A 17403-nucleotide genomic window follows, 5' to 3' on the forward strand; every position below is an offset into this window, starting at 1 on the left:
TCATCTCCTTTGCTGCAGAAGGAAATGACCAGTAGTTGTGCCATGGCTCATGGAGGAAGGGCATAATACATCTCTCTGAGATGGAGGCAATGTTGGGTTAGTGTATAGGGCACTGACGTAGGACTCAAGAGACTGGCTTTCTATTCCCAGATCTGCCACTGACCTGCTGTGTGACCTTGAATGAATCACTCCACCTGTTTCCCCTCTTACCCTTTGTCTATCCTATGTAATCAGACTGTAAGCTCTTCAGGGCAAGGACTGTTTCTCACTACATGTCTATGCAGCATCTAGCGCACTGGGGCCTGCTTTCAGTTAGGGCTTATAGGTGCTACTGTTTTTATATATGTGTGTGCGTGCGTGTGTATATACACATGTGCCTGTAACCTGATCCCGACCTTCGCAAGAATGTAACTGATTCACAAATGTGATTTGTTTTAATTTTATAGAATTTTTTTAATTTGTTTTCATTTTATACAAACGTAAGAAACACTCAGGAGAACAAACAATTCCAGAAACCCACCTGCCAACAGCAGGAAGCAGAGTTAATGGTTTGTACAAAAATAATAATAATAAATATCTGAAAATGGAAAGACTATTTTAGTTTAGGATGTTATTTGATTTTTAGAACAGGAGTCAGGGGAAGGGCCAATCTGAAGCTTGTGAGATATTAGCAAGGAGACCCATACAGAATCTGCAAACCAGAGACACTAAGGCCATGCACATATACAAAGACATCTTCCCTACCATCCACTCACAAATACTCCTCTGCTCACAGTATAGAAAGGACTCTTGCCCAGCACTCCTTGAGAAAACAGATTATCAACATGTGCTTCCATCAACGGCTCTGTGCCTTGAGTGGCAGGTCTATAGAGGAAAAGAAGTGAGGAGTGGTCTGGGAGAAACAGATGTTCATCACTACAGAACATGTCCTACAGTGACTTATCAAGAGCATTGCAGCAGCTCTATGGAGTAGTATAGTAGATCCTTCTGATTGGAGGCCCCATTAACATTTCAAGCCATTGGAACTTGGCTACCTGTCCAGCGGACTGTAATATCACCAAGTGCTACCAAGACAATGAAGCTGCCCCAGCCAGGCTTTAGGAGCCCTTCAGCTTTAGGAGCCCTGCTTGCATGGGTGATGGAGAATTCAAACCAGATTCCCTTGCTTGCCTGTCCCCTAACCCCGTTTCTTGCTGTTGTTCACTTCCTCCTCCGGCTGTGACTCTTCAGGTCCTCCAGCTCCTTCTCCATCAGATGGGACTCAGCTGTGGTCTCAGAGAGCTGCAACCAAAAGCAGGCAAGAATAAGAGTAAGAATAATCCCTCACATTCCCATGGAGTATTGTTTTTATAAGACATACACCAGAACAAGGAAAGTACTATCTAACTTATACCTCTAAAGTCCCTTCAACCCAGCAGGATCCCTAAGCACTTTACAGACTTACACCACAGATATACAGGCACCTTTGGGGTGGAACTCAGCAGGTTCTGAGTCTGTAACACACTATACAACAGCTTTAGGAAGAAGTGAGAAAGAGTTTCCCCAATTAATACTTTGGATTTCACAGCATACTGTGTCCAAAGACCTTGCGTGAGGTAGAGAAATATCATTCTCATTTTACAGAGAGGGAAACTGAGGCACAAAGGTTCACTGAGTTGCCCAAGGCCACCCAGAAACTCTATGGAGAGCACAGATCTCCTGACTGTGCTTTAACCACAAAAACATCTTTCCAACTGAAACTGCAGAAGGAATTTAGGGAAGGAGAATGTAATTACCCAAATTGCTATTTCGTCAGGATGACATAGCGCAGGGGTGGCCAAATCGCAGCTCTTTTAGAGTTAAAGTGCAGCTCACAAAGCCCCCCACAACACCTCCATTCTCCACCTACCAGATGGGGGGTGGAGCTGTGCGGCCTGGGACTTCTGCTATAGACAACTGGTGCCTGAGAGCAGGGGGGTCACAATTTAAAGGTTCACCCCCCCCCCCCAACAGCTTGAGTCACGTCCTCCCAGGCACGCCTCCCTCTTAACCTTAGGGGTTCTCCCTGAAACTCCCAGCTGTATGTCACTGCCTCTCCCCATGGCTGCAGTTCCCAGCTTGCCAGCTCCAGCAGCTGCTGTGCAGGGAGAGGGCCCAATGGCACCATGTGACCGAGCGGGATCAGCAAATCCTAGCAAAGATCTGGGGGGGGGGGGGGGCATGTGACCCCACGTACCCCCCTCCTGCGCATAGCCTCTGGCTTCTGTCCAGCAGGAAGGGGGAGTCTCGGGGCTTCAACCCCATGGGGTGCACCTGCCAGGGCTTGGGGCTTCAGCAGGACCGGGCTGAAGTCCTGAGACCCTGCCGCAGGGCAGAAGCCCCTGTCCCCAGCAGGCGCACCTCAGCTCTTGAACTTCTGAAGATTGACGTACATGACTCGGAAGCTCAGTAAATTTGGCCGCCCCTGACATAGCGGTTAACATTCTTACTTTGTTAAATAGTTACCATGTTTCACTCCAGGAGTGGCTGCATTTTTTTCATGGAAGCGGTGATCCCTGTGTATGGCTGTATTTCAGTTTATAATGGTCTTTGGGGTAAAAGACTATATGGAGATGAACGATCTTTTTCATTACTCTTGCAAAAAGGGAGGCCTTATGGAACCTAAGATCTCAAGTGACCATGAATGGTCAAGGTCTTCATTTCACTGACTGTGCGGAAGCCCAACAGTGACAAGCAGATGCTAGAAGGGAGATGAGAAGATACTAATGTACAAATAGAAAGTGGAAAACACTCAAGGTATGGGGGAAGTCTTCCCATATCATCCAGATGTTCTGGCCCCTCCTCTCAAATATGGTACTCACTGTAATCCAGCTCTTCTGCTGAAGGGACCTTGACCACCTCCCTCCTCTTGGGGAGGAAGTGGATGAAGTCAGTTTTCACTCTTGCACAATCACTACCGTTGTTAAGTGTGCCTAACAGCGAGGTAGGGCTCAGTGTGAATGGGAGCAGGGACAAAGGTTGGCATTAGGATCTGTGTTTTTGGGATGACCCAGAGCTCTTCACTCTGTCTCGGGGGCATTTCTGGTCACTTCAGAGAGGTGAATCTCCCCATCCTCACCATGTCCAGCAGGATATCCACTTTCAGACGCAGGAGATTGTTTTCTTCCTCCAACTGCTGGTTCCGCTTGCGCAGGCGCTGTGTCTCCCTGCGATCCCCACTGCTGCTCCCTGACTCTAAAGGAGAGACAGGCCAAAGTTATAATCATCAGGTAACTCCACAACCCTCCCAGACCAAAGCAACAGGAGCAGTTCCTCACCTGCTATCCATTGGCCATTCTCAAACTTCAGACTCTGTCCAGTGAGGTTCATGTTGGGAGTGCCATAGTCCAGGCCCAGCTCAATTTCACGGGTCGATCTGTCCAGCTGCAGAAAGAATTCAATGTTTTCTAGAATTTTCATTTTTTCTCTCCATACTTTCCCTCACACCTTCACTTTTCCTAAAGTGACTGGCATTCTTGTGAAAGGTGCTGTACCAGTGGCCATAGAATCTGATGTCCTATTATTAACATTGCACATGCTTCTGCAGTATAAGCTTCTGTCTCACACACACCTATACAGAGTCTCCTTCCAACATACATCACCCCTGAACTAAAAGAGCTATCTTTAGGGATATGAGGGGAGTTCATTCTCCGGGGCCTACTTTATCTTTGGTGACAACTGTAAGGAAAGCCCCTGCCCCACTGGGGTCAGTATTAAAAGCACACAGAAGTTTCAGGTGCAGTGAATCCGGCTTCTGAATGAAGATGGAGTGAAGTATGCCACTAACTAAACATTCCACTCCTGCTCTCATTATCCAGCCATCAGTAAGCAGTCATGATTCTGGACCAGAAGAGGAAGGAGAAACAGATGGGAATACAAGAGAGGAGGGGTGGGGGGGAAGTGTCTAATATTGTGACAACTCTCATGACACAGTAACATTTCTAAGGCAGACCACCTGCCCCTTGTTATTAAAGGGTTGATAGAAGATCCCTAGAACCCAGTACTTACCGAGTGCAGGTTGGAGAGAGAGGCTGATTTCCTAGGGGGAGTTTTCTTTGGACTGAATGTGTTCCCAAAGAGAGGCATGGCTTTCCAATCTCCAAGCCTGCTCACCTCTGCTGCCTTGCCCTGTTTTCCAGATACAAGGACAAAACATAGAAAAAAAAACCTCAGACGTTTCTTATCTATCCAACCTCACACCGCAGGATGATTCCCTATGGAATACTTAGGATTTCCAGTTTGTTGGTTCCAATTTTCAGTATTTATGCTTAGACAAATTATGGCCTTTAAAAAAGTAAAATGATAGGATATATTTAAAATCACTGTTTAACTCTTCTTAAGACCTAGGGATGAGCCCTCAGTGAGCGAGAATCTTTTAAGCTCTCTCTAGAAAGTGTCTTCTTGAGTGTACATATTGTAATTTTAGAGTATTTTCAGTTACTATTTTATAGAAACCTACTGGTTTCCTCAAATATTTGATCAGCTGGGGATTTTATCGATTTTAATCAGTTGTACTCTAAAACCAGAAGCCCCAAGTACATTTTCAGAGCTTTGTTCAGTCCCACTTTAAAAAGAACAAAGCTTCTATATGAAGCATTCACCCCGGAATAGCCTCATCTGCCTGTCGTAAGTAGTCCCTTTAAAGGGATGTCATCACTGCATGGTTAACCCAGCCTCTTACCTGGGTTTTAGTTCTAAACCCCATGCTGTCACCACAATAAAACCTTTGACCTGCTTTTGGAGTGGCTTTGAATCCAGATTTGCTTGCCTGACTGGGGGTTAAAGCTTGGGTTCTGCTTTAACTCAGGCTGTGACACATCCACTCTGCAGTGTGAATGCAAACTGTAACCCAGGTTACATAATTTAGGTACTACTAATCCTTCAGTGCCTTCCCGTAATTCCCCAGGATTGGATTTTCTTTACCTTCTATGCAGGGGCAGAGACTGGGGAGAGCAGGGGAGCATTGCCCCCACAAACCAGAGGTGACATGGAGTCACGTCACATCTCTCCTCTCCCCCCACCCCACCCAGATTTCTGTCTTCCATTTAGCATAAAGGTTTTCAAACTATGTGACACATCCCCCTGCCCCACAGTTTGAAAACTATCACCTCCTGCCAGGAGCTGGCAGATCGGAAGCTGATGGGAGCCACCCAGCCTGCCCAGGCCCCTGGCTCTCCACACTGGAGGGCGCTAGCTGGCTGCCCCTGCACCGCCGGGCACTCCCGGCAGCACCGCTCTAAGCTGCGCTTTGATGCGCTCTTGCCTCTCCCCCAAAGGAGCTCCTTGAGGTGCTTGCTCGCCACTGCCCTGGCTCCTCAGGAGCAGCAGCAGATCCAGGAGCACTTCAGGGAGCATCTCGTGGCAGCCGGGCTCCGCAGGCAGGGACCAGTTCTAGGGGGTGTTGTTGGTCAGTGCCACTCCAGGCTCCTGCAGGGCAGAGGCAAGAGTGCGTCAAAGCGCAGCTTGGAGTTGTGCCACCCACCCTGCCTGGGGAGCGCCTGGCCGTGCAGAGGCAGCTCAGCTTGGGGAGCAGAGCAGGGAGGGCTGCTGGGCTTCCAGCCAGTACCCTGGCTCCCTCAGTGTGGAGAGCCAGGGCCCCAAGCAGTTCCCTCCAGCTTCCGATCCGCTGGCTCCTGGCAGGAGGCGATAGTTTTCAAACTGTGGGGCACTTCCTCCTAGGGGGATACGCCACAGTTTGAAAACCTCTGTGCTAAATGGAAGGCTAAAATTGGGGGTGGGAGGGAGGGGCACATGACCCTGCATGCTCCCCCACACGCCGCTTCTGCTTCCCTGGTGCCTGGGACCCTGCGTGTCCATCCCCCCCATGTCACCTCTGGGGGGCATGTGACCCTGTGTCTCCCACCCCCCCAAATATAGAAGTCAAACTACATCTATTCTTCTATGTACTCTCTTCTCCTGCACCAGAATTCACCTACCAGTTTATGTACACTGGTTCAGTGTTTATATCCTATGTTCCATGGGGCCTGCAGAGTCCCAAGCTGGAAGTGCTTTAGTTTACTGGCTTGGCAGGCTTGAGAACACTTCCCCCAGGGGCCCAGGAAGGACAGACGGGCTCTTCCACAACATGCTACCAAAAAATTCCTTGAATAGCTCCGCTTACTGCAGTGCTAAAACCCCTGGGATACACCCCCAGAAATCCTCGCGCCTAACCCAGGCTACTGCAGTGCCAGTGTGGATGTGGCTACAGGGGTAACAGCTGAGTAGGGCTCAGCAGGGTGGACGGTCACATATGGGCTTGGCTAGCCCAGGTTCCCAGATCCGGGCTAACTCAGCAGTGAAGACGCAGCCCTGACTCACTTCTCCCTTTGAAACCCCTGCGGCCGGGCAGCCGCTCCCCCGGGAGGCCTCAATGTGCCCCTGTGTCTCCGCAGAGGGCGGAGGTCACCCAGGAGCCGTGCAGCGCGCTCCCCGCGGCCCCTCCCTTGGGATCTGGTCACCCACCTGCCTGGCTGGGGCTGCTACAGGGAGCCCGTCACCGCAGCGATACGCGCGTGTGTCGGAGGGGGATATTGGGGTGTCAGTGGAAATTGTGGACATTGTCTCTTTAAATCAAAAACGAGTCTGAGACATCCAGGTCCCCCTACCCTTCTAGTGCCCGCGCGGCGGGAAAGCTCATAATCCTCACCTCACCTGCACCAAGCGTTCCACTCTGCCTTGTAGCCCACCGCCGGCCGTCTTGCGCATGCGTATCTGACGCCTTCGCAGTCCGCAGCTGTTTGCGGCGGGGGAACGGGCCATACCACCTCGATGGAAGAGGGTTAGAACTCTACCACTGGGGAGAGGGGAAGGCCGGGAACCGCTAGAACGTTATTCTGTATAAGGGCATACGTTAAAGTACATCCTCTCCCCAGGGATCTGCTCATGAATGGAACGATCCGTGTTCAGCGTCCCTGAGAGTTCAGAGATATGAACCGGTATCAGATGTCAGACCCCCCCCCTTCCCCAGCCCGGAATGGTAGTGTCGGACTCGCGAATGGTCACGCGTGGGGAGACTCTGAAGCTAGACAGTACCATGGAAGAGGGAGGTGAGTGCGAGCCAACGGCATTCTCTCGCTACCTCACCTCGAGTTCCTTGTCTCCCTCCTCCTCCACCCAGTGGGAGCGGTCCCTCCCTTCGGAGTGTGGAGGAGAATGGTTTACGCCGCAGGGTTGCCATGGTGATAGAGGGACGCCTAGCGAGGCAAGATATAATGATCCCTCGCTGGAGACTTCTCCCGCCTAGCGCCTCCTGGGGGCTCCCGCAAGCGCTCCGGTGAGCCGTGCGCGGGCAGCACCCCCCGGCAGGCTCCTGGACGGCCGCGGCCGGGGGGCGGGGCTCTCTCCCTCCCGGGCTGTGTCCGCGCCCGGCGCCCCCCAGCGGGGGTTCAGCCGCTCTCCGCGCTGTGAGCCCCGCCCGTGCGAAGCCGGGGGTGACGCTGCGCCCCCGAGCGGCGTCAGGAGGCGCTGGGAGCCCGGGCGGGGCTGGCGGCGGGGTTACAAATCCCTCCTGGGCTGAGGCTCTGCGCTGCAGCCGCTGGCAGCCCGGGGCGGGGGTGGCGCTGTAGGGGCCTTTGTAGCCTCCCAGCTCCGAGCTGCTCCAGGGGCTGAACTGGCAACGTGAGCAGCCCGAGGGCTCCGTTCAGTTCCGGCAGCCTGTCTGGGGCTGCCGATGGGCAGGGGAGGAGGCGCTACCCCAGAGCCCCCTGCCCCGTGGGGCCTGCGTGTACCAGCTCCAGTCTGGCTAACAGCGGAGGGGGTGACACTTGAGACACAACAAACAACCCTGCAATGTCCTAGTCCAGGGGTCGGCAACCTTTCAGAAGTGGTGTGCCGAGTCTTCATTTATTCACTCTAATTTAAGGTTTCGCGTGCCAGTAATACATGTTAACGTTTTTAGAAGGTCTCTTTCTATAAGTCTATAATATATAACTAAACTATTGTTGTATGTAAAGTAAATACGGTTTTTAAAATGTTTAAGAAGCTTCATTTAAAATAAAATGAAAATGCAGAGCCCCCCGGACTGGTGGCCAGGACCCGGGCAGTTTGAGTCCCCACTGAAAATTAGCTCGCATGCCGCCTTTGGCACGCGTGCCATAGGTTGCCTACCCCTGTCCTAGTCACTTCCCAAAAAGACGTGCTTTTGAGGAGCTGTGGTGGTGGTGTAGCCCTGTTGGTCCCAGGGTGTGTGAGACACAATGTGGGTGAGGTAATAGCTTAGGCTTACCATACGTCCGTTTTTTCCCGGACATGTCCGGCTTTTCGGCAATGAAACCCCCGTCCGGGGGGAATTGCCAAAAAGCCGAACATGTCCGGGAAAATACCGTCCGGGCACTTCCCCTCCCGCAGCTGCTCTGCTCCTTCCCTAACTCTTCTGCTCTGTTTAAGAGCCGAGCTGCCCGAGCGCTACCGGCTTCGGGCAGCCCCCTTGCCTCCGGACCCCAGCCGCCGGCCGGGCACTTCCCCTCCCGGGCTCCAGCTGCTCTGCTCTGGCGGTGCAGGGTCCGGAGGCACGGGGGCTGCCCGAAGCCGGTAGCGCTCGGGCAGCTCGGCTCTTAAACAGAGCCGAAGAGTCAGGGGAGGAGCAGAGCCTCCGGCTGCAGCGGCTCTGCTCCTCCCCTGACTCTTCGGCTCTGTTTAAGAGCCGAGCGCTATGGGCTTTGGGCAGCCCCCATGCCTCCGGACCCTGCGCCGCCGGAGCCCAGGAGGGGAAGTGCCCGGCCGGGGGCGCAGGGTCCGGAGGCATGGGGGCTGCCCGAAGCCCGAGCGCTACTGGCTTCACGGTTTGCCGGGCAGCCTCCAGACCCTGCGCCCCCGGCTGGGCGCTTCCCCTCCCGGGCTCCAGCTGCGCTGGGGAAGTGCCGGCCGGGGGCGCAGGGTCTGGGGGCTGCCCGGCAAACCATGAAGCCGGTAGCGCTCGGGCAGCCCTTCTCACGTGGCTGGGAGGGAGGAGGGGGAGTTAGGGCGGGGACTTTGGGGAAGGGGCGGGGAAGGGGCGGAGTTGGGCGGGGAAGGGGCGGAGTTGGGGCGGGGCCGGGGGTGGGAAAGGGGTGGGGCCAGGGCCCCGTGGAGTGTCCTCTTTTTTTATTTTTTGAGTATGGTAACCCTATAATAGCTTGTATTGGATCAACTTCTGAGAGTGAAAGAGGAGACAAGCTTTCCAGGTCGTTTCTCTTGAGACCTTCAGCTCTGGTGTTGATCGAAAGCTCTTCTTCTCTTTCATCAGTACAAGTTGGTCCAGTAAAAGATATTATCTCACTCACCTTGTCCCTCTTTTAAGGAAACTCATTTCATCAGGACAGAGGGCCACTTCTCCACCCTTTCCTCCTAACCAGCTGCTTTCCCAGATTCTCAAATGGGAATTATCTTGGTTGATATTTTCATACAGGAACTTTTGACAGGCCTGCTTGCTGCTCATTCGCTGGAGGAATGCCCAGACATCTCACATCATACCCTAAAAATGCTACCAAACCCTGATAGTTTAATATCGCCCTCCTTCACGCCTAAGTTTCTCTGACCTTCCACACATTTCCCATTTATTATTATTTATTATAGTGTTATAGGTGTGTAAGGCACTGTACAAATAAAGTATATAACAAGGTGCCTGCCCCAAGGAAATTACAGTTAAAATTATAAAAGTAATACAAATAAATACAGCATATATATCAGGGAGAAAACAAGAGGTCACAAAACAAGTGTTATCTGGAAACATCTGAGCTTGCTGAATCCTTACTTATGCCTTAAAACATAGCCTGGCTGTTTGTTTCCATTGTTATGGGGAGAATCGTCCTCCAACGACCTTCTCCCACTCATCTGAGCCCCACAAATCTCCTGACCTTTCCACGTGAGGTGCAGTGTCCTTACTGTCTGTGGCAATGAAGAATTATCAAGAGGGATCTCAGTACGAACCCACTCAAAGCAAAATCCAGCAATGTTTGTCAAAGGGCATTTGGTTTTGAAGGCAGTGAAGTGGGAGAGAGGAAGAAGAAAAGAAGAGGTTTTATAAAAATATTTTTGTAATGGAAATCTTTTGTCCCCACTTTGCTAGGAATTAATTTATATTTTGCACTGGAAACATGGCAGCCTTAAATAATATTTCACCGATGAACCCATTCCAAGAATTTATGGGGGTATTGCCCCTGAAACAAGCAAAGGAGACTGAGAAGTTGGACATGCAGCAGAGCCTAAATGAGAAACCTTCATGTATCTTCTGCCAGTGAACAATCAATGCTAGAAAGTCACATACTGTGTTGCTTATGTAGGCCAAGCTGTATGGCCAGATGGGCACTTTGTGCTTCCACTCCAGCCAAGCCCCTTGCCCCCTCCCCCACGATGGGCAGAACTCTGATTTTGATAAACAGTGGAAATCAAGATTTTGGGGTTTCTAAAATCAGTTTGTTTGGGGTTTTTTTGGTTTTGTTGGTTTCTGATTTTCATCAACATCAATAGGGTTCTGTTCAGTGTGTGGGTGTGGCAGAGGGTGGCAGCTAAGGGCTCCACTAACCCTAACTGAACTCTAATGATGAGGTCACCATCTCACCCTATATCCTCAGTAACTAAATAGGGATTTTAATGGAAATCAGGCTTTTCTAACTTTCTGACTTTCACCAAAATCAATAGGGTTCTGCCCATTGATACCTAGAGGATTTCCTGAGATTCTGGAATTGATCAGATGTGATTTTCAACAATGATCCTGTTACAGACACACAAAGAAATGTCATTGAATTGAGTGTGAGGGGTTGCTTCACTTGGCCAACTAAACATAACTCACCACGGTTTGGGCTGTTCTAATAAGGGCATGATGCTGAGATTTCAGCAGTTAAGAACTGCTCAGATGCAGGGGAAGGGAGAGGTAAGACTTGATTTGTTTCATCAGCACTTGGTCTGTAATAGCCCAAACTTGTTGACTGTCAGTAAATGGTTGGGGAGATTTTGCTGTTATATTTCTTGATGACTGGCTAATGTATTGTGCTGTGAAGGTTATTGTGACATCACTCAGGGTACACTCTAGACTGTTGAACAGCTGTGTCCCCTCAATTCTCCAATCAGAGGTGCCTTTACACTGCTTTGCTGGGAGAACAATCACTCCTGGCCAGTTCACATACAGCATCTAGCATGCAAAATCACTCCCAGCTGAATTACCAGCCACTCATGAATTCCATACAGGGCGATACCAGCAAACTCCCAGTCCCAGACTTTCCCCCAGAAATGTGGCTTATACTGCCCAGCTCTCTACTTGATGATGCAACCTCATATAAAGTCTGTCAATTCATCAGTGGAAAATGATATGCACAAACCTTGTTATCTCAAGCGGAGGTTCCCAAACACTTCAATCCAAACACATTGGTTTAGACAAAACAATAAAACAAGTTTATTAACTACAGAAAGATAGATTTTAAGTGATTACAAGTAAAGAGGCATAAAAGTCAGAATTGGTCACAAAGAAAATAAAAAGATAAAATGCAAACTAGTATGTAACTTACCAAGCTAAGTAGATTCAAAGCAAAGGTTTTTCTCATCACCTGCTCTTTGTAGTCTTTAATGGCTGGAAGCTTTTAGGCCTCCCCCAGTTCAGTGTCTCTTCAGGCATTGTTGCTGCCATGAGCAGAGAAGTAGAGCAGAGAGGTAATTTGTGTGTGTTCTCTGTTCTTACACCACTCCCTTCTCTTTGAGGATTATCTCCAGCTGGGGTTCAGGTGATAGCCGGTCTGTTTACATGGGAACCCCCAGTTCTATTGTCAATATATAAAATTCTTGCTTACACCTTTCTTCCTGCCAAAGAATGGCCATTTAACTAGGTGATGGTCCCCTTGACTTTGTTGACACCAGGCTAAGGTGTTGGTTGTCTTTTCTTTCTGATGAACTGGTTTGTGCTTGCTTTTCTAAATTTGGATCATGTTACAGCAATATTATACAGTAGAATCTTGTAACTTTTTACATACAATTTTGCCACACATATTTTACCAGGACAATAATGTTCAGCACGTTGAATTTTTGAAGTGATACCTCATAAGGCATACTTAGTACAACATTTATCATGGTCTTGTAAAAAAGGGTGAACAAGGGGTACAGACTGTATTTATTGGTATGGAATGTATTTTAATGGATGGCAGGGTGTCTAGAGCCTATGAGAAGCATCTCTTTGAGGCAAAATCAAAATATATATTCCTTCCCTTTTAATTTTTCAAGGGCTCCCCAATTTGCCAAACATTTTGTTGGTAGTCCAAAGTCTGCAGCTCCACTGTACGGATACCAGTTGCAACAGGTTTGGAGGCTTTTCTGAAAAGATTTGGATTGTGTAGTTAGTGAGATGAGTCAGGGCTGCAGAGACAGGGGAAAACAAGTCAAAGAGAGAGAAAATACGGAAGAGAAATAGCAGCAAAGAGAGAAAGTATCAGAAAAAGAGTAGCAGCATGATTTTTTGTCTGGTTTGTTACACCTATTAATATTCTCCAAAGAGGTTCCTTAACATACCTACCTTCTCAGTGTGCCCAATTGGCAGTATGCAGAAAGTGAACCAGAAAATTGCACATTTGCGACTGGAGCTGGAAAAATTCCACACTGGTGACCTGGTGAGTAAAGACAGTTTGCTGCAGCGTATGCAAGGAAAAGCATAGACTTAGTACGCCTGGGGGAATTCTGCGCCACTGTGCACACACATAATTAATGAGCCATGCATATTTTTATTTTTTTGTACAGAAAAAAGCTTCTGCAGAAAAGTTGCTGCAGTTCTGCCTTTTGCCCACGGGCGGGTGCTGTGGCGATAGAACACAGCAGCAGCTTCCAGCAGAAAATAACTTCTGCAGTACTGCCTTTTGCCCACCAGAGGGAACTGTGGTGATAGAACACAGCAGCTGCTCCCAGCCAGCTAGGGAAGAGAAAGAGCCTGCAGAGCCTTCTTCACAGCGTCTGTAGGGCCAGTTCAGGAGACAGGGACTATGTGGAGACAGACAGTGTGGGGCTGCTGGGGGGTCAGACAGGGGCTCATAAGGGCTAGTGTGGGAGGACAGACTGGGACAGGGGCTCAATGGGAGTGGAGGCTCAGGGCCACAAGGGGAAGGGAGGTGCATGGCCACGTGGTGATGGGGAGGGGGTGCAGGGCCACATAGGGACAGGGGAGTGGCTCAGTGGGGGCACAGAGACACAGGGGCAGGGGGTACAGGGCCATGTGGGGATGGGGGAGTGGGTGTCGGAGTGGGGGTGGAGGGACACTTGTGCCTGACTGAGAGAGGCTAGGGGTCAGCCAGGATCTGCATGGGGGAAGTTCCCTAACAGTCCCTTGCTGTCCCCCCAAAAAAACTCTTCTATATTTTTCCCACCCATACCCAACAACCTTCCAGGTTCACATGCAGGCTGCTTCCCAGCAATTATTTCCCTCCCACTCAGCTCCTCTGTTACCCTTGACTCCTCCAGCCTTTGCACAGCTTCTGGGAAGTGCAGGAAATATGGTTCTGTATTGTAGTTTAAATGAATTATTACTCAGAGTTCTGTATTAATATGCCTAGTAAGGAATCTATCTGCCAAAAAACATTTTCTGAATCTTTTTTTGTTGTCTGTATTGTTACAGACATACTTGCTGGCAGGTATTTTGAAATGAATGACCAAAAATAATTGAAATTGGATTATATTGTGTTATTTTGAAAAATAAAATATGCAGAATTTTGCAGAATCTGAAAATATTATTCACAGAATCTTTACTTTTTTGTTGCAGAATTTTTAATTTTTTGGCACAGAATTCCCCCAGGAGTAATTTAGGAGTGTCTCCTAATGGTACATTTGGGCAATGCATCATTCCAGCAGGGTAGATGTTGCAAAATAGTGGCCTCCTAACGCTTCCGAGGAGAGTAGGTGCTGGAAATTACTGAGTCCTTTAAAGGGGGGGGAATTATAGGGAGGACACCCCCAAAATTAGAACAGAATCTTGCAGTTTTGAATGGGCATTTTGTGAATTAACTGGATTTTGTGTGTGTAGGTATAGATTCATAGATTCTAGGACTGGAAGGGACCTCGAGAGGTCATCGAGTCCAGTCCCCTGCCCGCATGGCAGGACCAAATACTGTCTAGACCATCCCTGATAGACATTTATCTAACCTACTCTTAAATATCTCCAGAGATGGAGATTCCACAACCTCCCTAGGCAATTTATTCCAGTGTTTAATCACCCTGACAGTTAGGATCTTTTTCCTAATGTCCAACCTAGACCTCCCTTGCTGCAGTTTAAGCCCATTGCTTCTTGTTCTATCCTTAGAGGCTAAGGTGAACAAGTTTTCTCCCTCCTCCTTATGACACCCTTTTAGATACCTGAAAACTGCTATCATGTCCCCTCTCAGTCTTCTCTTTTCCAAACTAAACAAACCCAATTCTTTCAGCCTTCCTTCATAGGTCATGTTCTCAAGACCTTTAATCATTCTTGTTGCTCTTCTCTGGACCCTTTCCAATTTCTCCACATCTTTCTTGAAATGCGGTGCCCAAAACTGGACACAATACTCCAGCTGAGGCCTAACCAGAGCAGAGTAGAGCGGAAGAATGACTTCTCGTGTCTTGCTCACAACACACCTGTTAATACATCCCAGTATGTATGTAGTAGGGAGAGGAAAGAGAATGGAAGAGCAATGGCAGGAAAGATAATAACAGAAAAAGGAAGCAGGAGAAAGAGTTAATTGATTGTAGAATTATATTTCAGAACTGAAAACATTTGAGCTCAAATAGCTGCTTTAGGAGTCTGGGGTCCTTTTGTTCCCAAGCCCCGAAACTTAGTGTGGAATTAATCCCTAACACCAATTGCTGTTGTTTTTGTTATTGTTGAAGGTGATTGAGGACTTGGAATCATTAAAGAGATACTCTGGACAGAAGAGCTTCAGAAGAGAGAAAAAGCACTTCAAGACATCCAGGGACAGAGGCACACATGCTTTCTAATTACATATCTTTGGGGTTGTTATTGGGGAGATGAGTACAGCTTAAGGTGCTCCAGATCAGGACATTTCCTGCCAATGAATACTGGGGTATTAATGATCCCCCTTCCAGTGGAGTCCCACATTAGGACATTTCCTGCAAGCTCCAGATTGAAATGCCACCGGCATCTCCAGCAGCTCACACCCTCCTTGAGTATTTGCCCTAGCAAAAAGTAATTTTACCATGTAATTTTTGAAATTCTGAATGTATAAATAGTGCGTGCCCTCATGTCCTGGAGACAGCTCTAGATTCCTGATCAGGACTTTGAAACAAACAAAGATACCTCTTGCAGAGAATCCATGACAGGTTTTGAGCCCAGTGAATAATTGGGACAGGGTTTGGGGAGTTTAGGCCCTGAATCTGTGAATACTTATGCCCACGCTCAGGGCCGGCCTTTGGGGTAGGCTGTACGGCCCTTGCCCAGTGCGGCCTGCCCAAGGGGACGTCGTGCGCAGGATTTGGATTCCCACCTGACCTGCTGCCGAGAGGTCAGCTGGGCTGATGGAGGCAGCAGGGCAGGCAGGTGAGCAGCAGCGTAGGGGAGGGGGAGAAACCTGAGCTGCAGCGGGCAGTTGGACGACCAGCCCTCAAGCCAGGTGACTCCTCTGGAGCAGGGATGCCCCTCCTCCGCCCTGCTCCACGTGTGCAGCCACTGCTGTTCCTGTCCCACCCACTGTCTGCTCTGCGGGGGGTGGAGCGGAGGGGCTGATGGCGGGGTGTCCCCCTACCCGTGTACCTGATTTTCCACTAAGCTGGGGTGACGGGACAGTGGGAATCTGTGTGTGCTGCTGCCTCTCTGGGTCTGGAGCTGCTGGCAGCTGCTTGTGTTTGAACAAGCCTAGTTCAGGCTCCTGACCCTGAGTGCTTTCTTAAAGAGACAGCGCACTCACTCACTCCCTCAGGAACACACACTCCCCTCAACACACACACACTTTCCTTCACACACTCCTTCACACAGTCTCCCCAACACATACACCAGGGCTCCCTGCATCTAGGTCACTTCCCCACCTGGGCTGTGCTGAGGCATCAGGAGCTGCTGCTCTCCTGCCCTCCCCTTACACAGCCCGCAGGGAAAGTGACCTGGATGCAGGTCACTAGGGGGCTGTGAGGAGGAGAGCAGCAGTCCAGTGGGGGAGCAAGCAGCAATGCCAGCTGCTTTATGCATCCAGGTCAGTTTCCCAACGTGGGTGCAGGAGGGGGATGCAAGGGTTAGGGGCTCAGGAGGGGACAGGTGTTGGGGGGGCAGGGGTTGGGGTGAAGGAGGTATGCACAGGGATTTGGGGCACAGGAGGGGCAGGGATGAAGGACACGATGCAGGGGTTAGGGGCTCAGGAGGGAGGTGCAGGGGTTGGGGTGAAGCAGGCACAGTGCAGGGGTTAGGGGCACAGGAGGGGGCAGGTGTTGGGGTGCAGGAGGAGGGCAGGGATTGGGGTGAGGAGGCATGCACAGTGTAGAGGTTAGGGGCTCAGGAGGGAGGTGCAGGGGGTAGAAGTGAAGGGGTGCAGGGATTGGGGCACAGGAAGGGAGTGCAGGGGTTGGTGTGATGGGGGCACAGTGCACAGGTTAGGGGGCACAGGAGGGGACAGGGGTTGGGGGCAGGGGTTGGGGTGCAGGGGGGGCAGAGGTTGGGAGTGAAGGGGTGTAGGGATTATGGGTGCAGGAGGGGGAGCAGGCATTTGGGACGAAGGGGGCACAGTGCAAGGGTATGGGGGGAAGGCAGGGTGGGGAGCCTGGGGAGTTCATGGGGGCAAGGGGAAATGCGGGGGGTGCCACGCCCATGGGGGCCAGAAGCACCAAAATGCAAGTTCGCCCGGGGTGCCATTTTCCCTAAGGCCAGCCCTGCCCACGCTGAACTTTATGCATGTAGATAGTTCTATTGAGTTCAATGGGGCTATTCACGTACATAAATATTTGCAGCATTGGAACCAAAATGAGTGGTGTGAGAATAATCCTGCAGTATAGATATGATAAATAATATTCATTATCACATACATCATTAGCAAATCTCATTGTTTTGATTTAAGGAACCCCCGGTAACCTGGAACACAGATTGTGCATCAGCACCCCCTAAACTATTAAGAGCTAAATGTTTTGGCATATTTATTTTTCAGTTAGCATGTGTAAGGCACTCATGCCTACAGTAATTGAGAACCACATAAAAATTAATGAATATAGCTGTGTAACGCTACTGTGAAGTGACTTGGTATCATGTGATATTTTGATTAAAAAACTAGAACGATATAAAACTAACATGGCACACACTAAATGAATTAAAAACCGGCTAACTGGTAGATTTCAAAATGGAATTGTAAATGGGGAATTGTCATTGAATGGATGTGTTTCCAGTGAATTCCCACAGGGACAGTTCTTGGCTCTATGCTATTTAAAATTCTTATAAATGACCTGGAAGAAAACATAAAATCATCACTGATAAAG

The 17403-nt window shown here is 49.8% G+C and overlaps 2 protein-coding genes across 3 annotated transcripts in view; one reads left to right on the forward strand and one right to left on the reverse strand.

The window, feature by feature from the left end:
• Window positions 1-221: 221 nt before the first annotated feature.
• Window positions 222-6777, reverse strand: CBY1 (chibby 1, beta catenin antagonist). 2 transcript variants are annotated; one of them, XM_065417223.1, is made up of 5 exons: window positions 6670-6777; window positions 4027-4146; window positions 3297-3402; window positions 3098-3213; window positions 222-1281 (listed from the first exon to the last, which is right to left on the reverse strand). In XM_065417223.1, the coding sequence occupies exons 1-5, from the start codon at window positions 6775-6777 to the stop codon at window positions 1201-1203; spliced, it is 531 nt and encodes a 176-aa protein (XP_065273295.1). In that variant the 3' UTR covers window positions 222-1200. The 2 variants fall into 2 exon arrangements, with proteins under 2 accessions (XP_065273295.1, XP_065273300.1); XM_065417228.1 differs by having other exon boundaries at window positions 6665-6698.
• Window positions 6778-10091: 3314 nt separating this feature from the next.
• FAM227A (family with sequence similarity 227 member A) overlaps window positions 10092-17403 on the forward strand; it is a 53473-nt gene continuing 46161 nt past the window's right edge. Inside the window, exons 1-3 of the mRNA XM_065405496.1 lie at window positions 10092-10218; window positions 12502-12587; window positions 14824-14914. Of these exons, the coding sequence (XP_065261568.1) occupies window positions 10092-10218; window positions 12502-12587; window positions 14824-14914 (304 nt within the window). The remainder of the gene's footprint in view (window positions 10219-12501; window positions 12588-14823; window positions 14915-17403) is intronic.

The sequence above is a fragment of the Emys orbicularis genome, chromosome 1 (assembly GCF_028017835.1).
Source record: "Emys orbicularis isolate rEmyOrb1 chromosome 1, rEmyOrb1.hap1, whole genome shotgun sequence".
Taxonomy (NCBI): Eukaryota; Metazoa; Chordata; order Testudines; family Emydidae; genus Emys; species Emys orbicularis.

Bases quoted from the DNA above. Each gene is read 5' to 3' on its own strand.
- CBY1 (XM_065417223.1), bottom strand. From the start codon at position 6,777: ATGGCCCGTTCCCCCGCCGCAAACAGCTGCGGACTGCGAAGGCGTCAG. The intron at 4,147-6,669 runs GTGAGGTGAGGA...TCTGGAAAACAG, and splicing joins GAGTGGAACGCTTGGTGCAG to GGCAAGGCAGCAGAGGTGAG. The intron at 1,282-3,097 runs GTGAGGATGGGG...TTTTGGTTGCAG, and splicing joins TGGATATCCTGCTGGACATG to CTCTCTGAGACCACAGCTGA.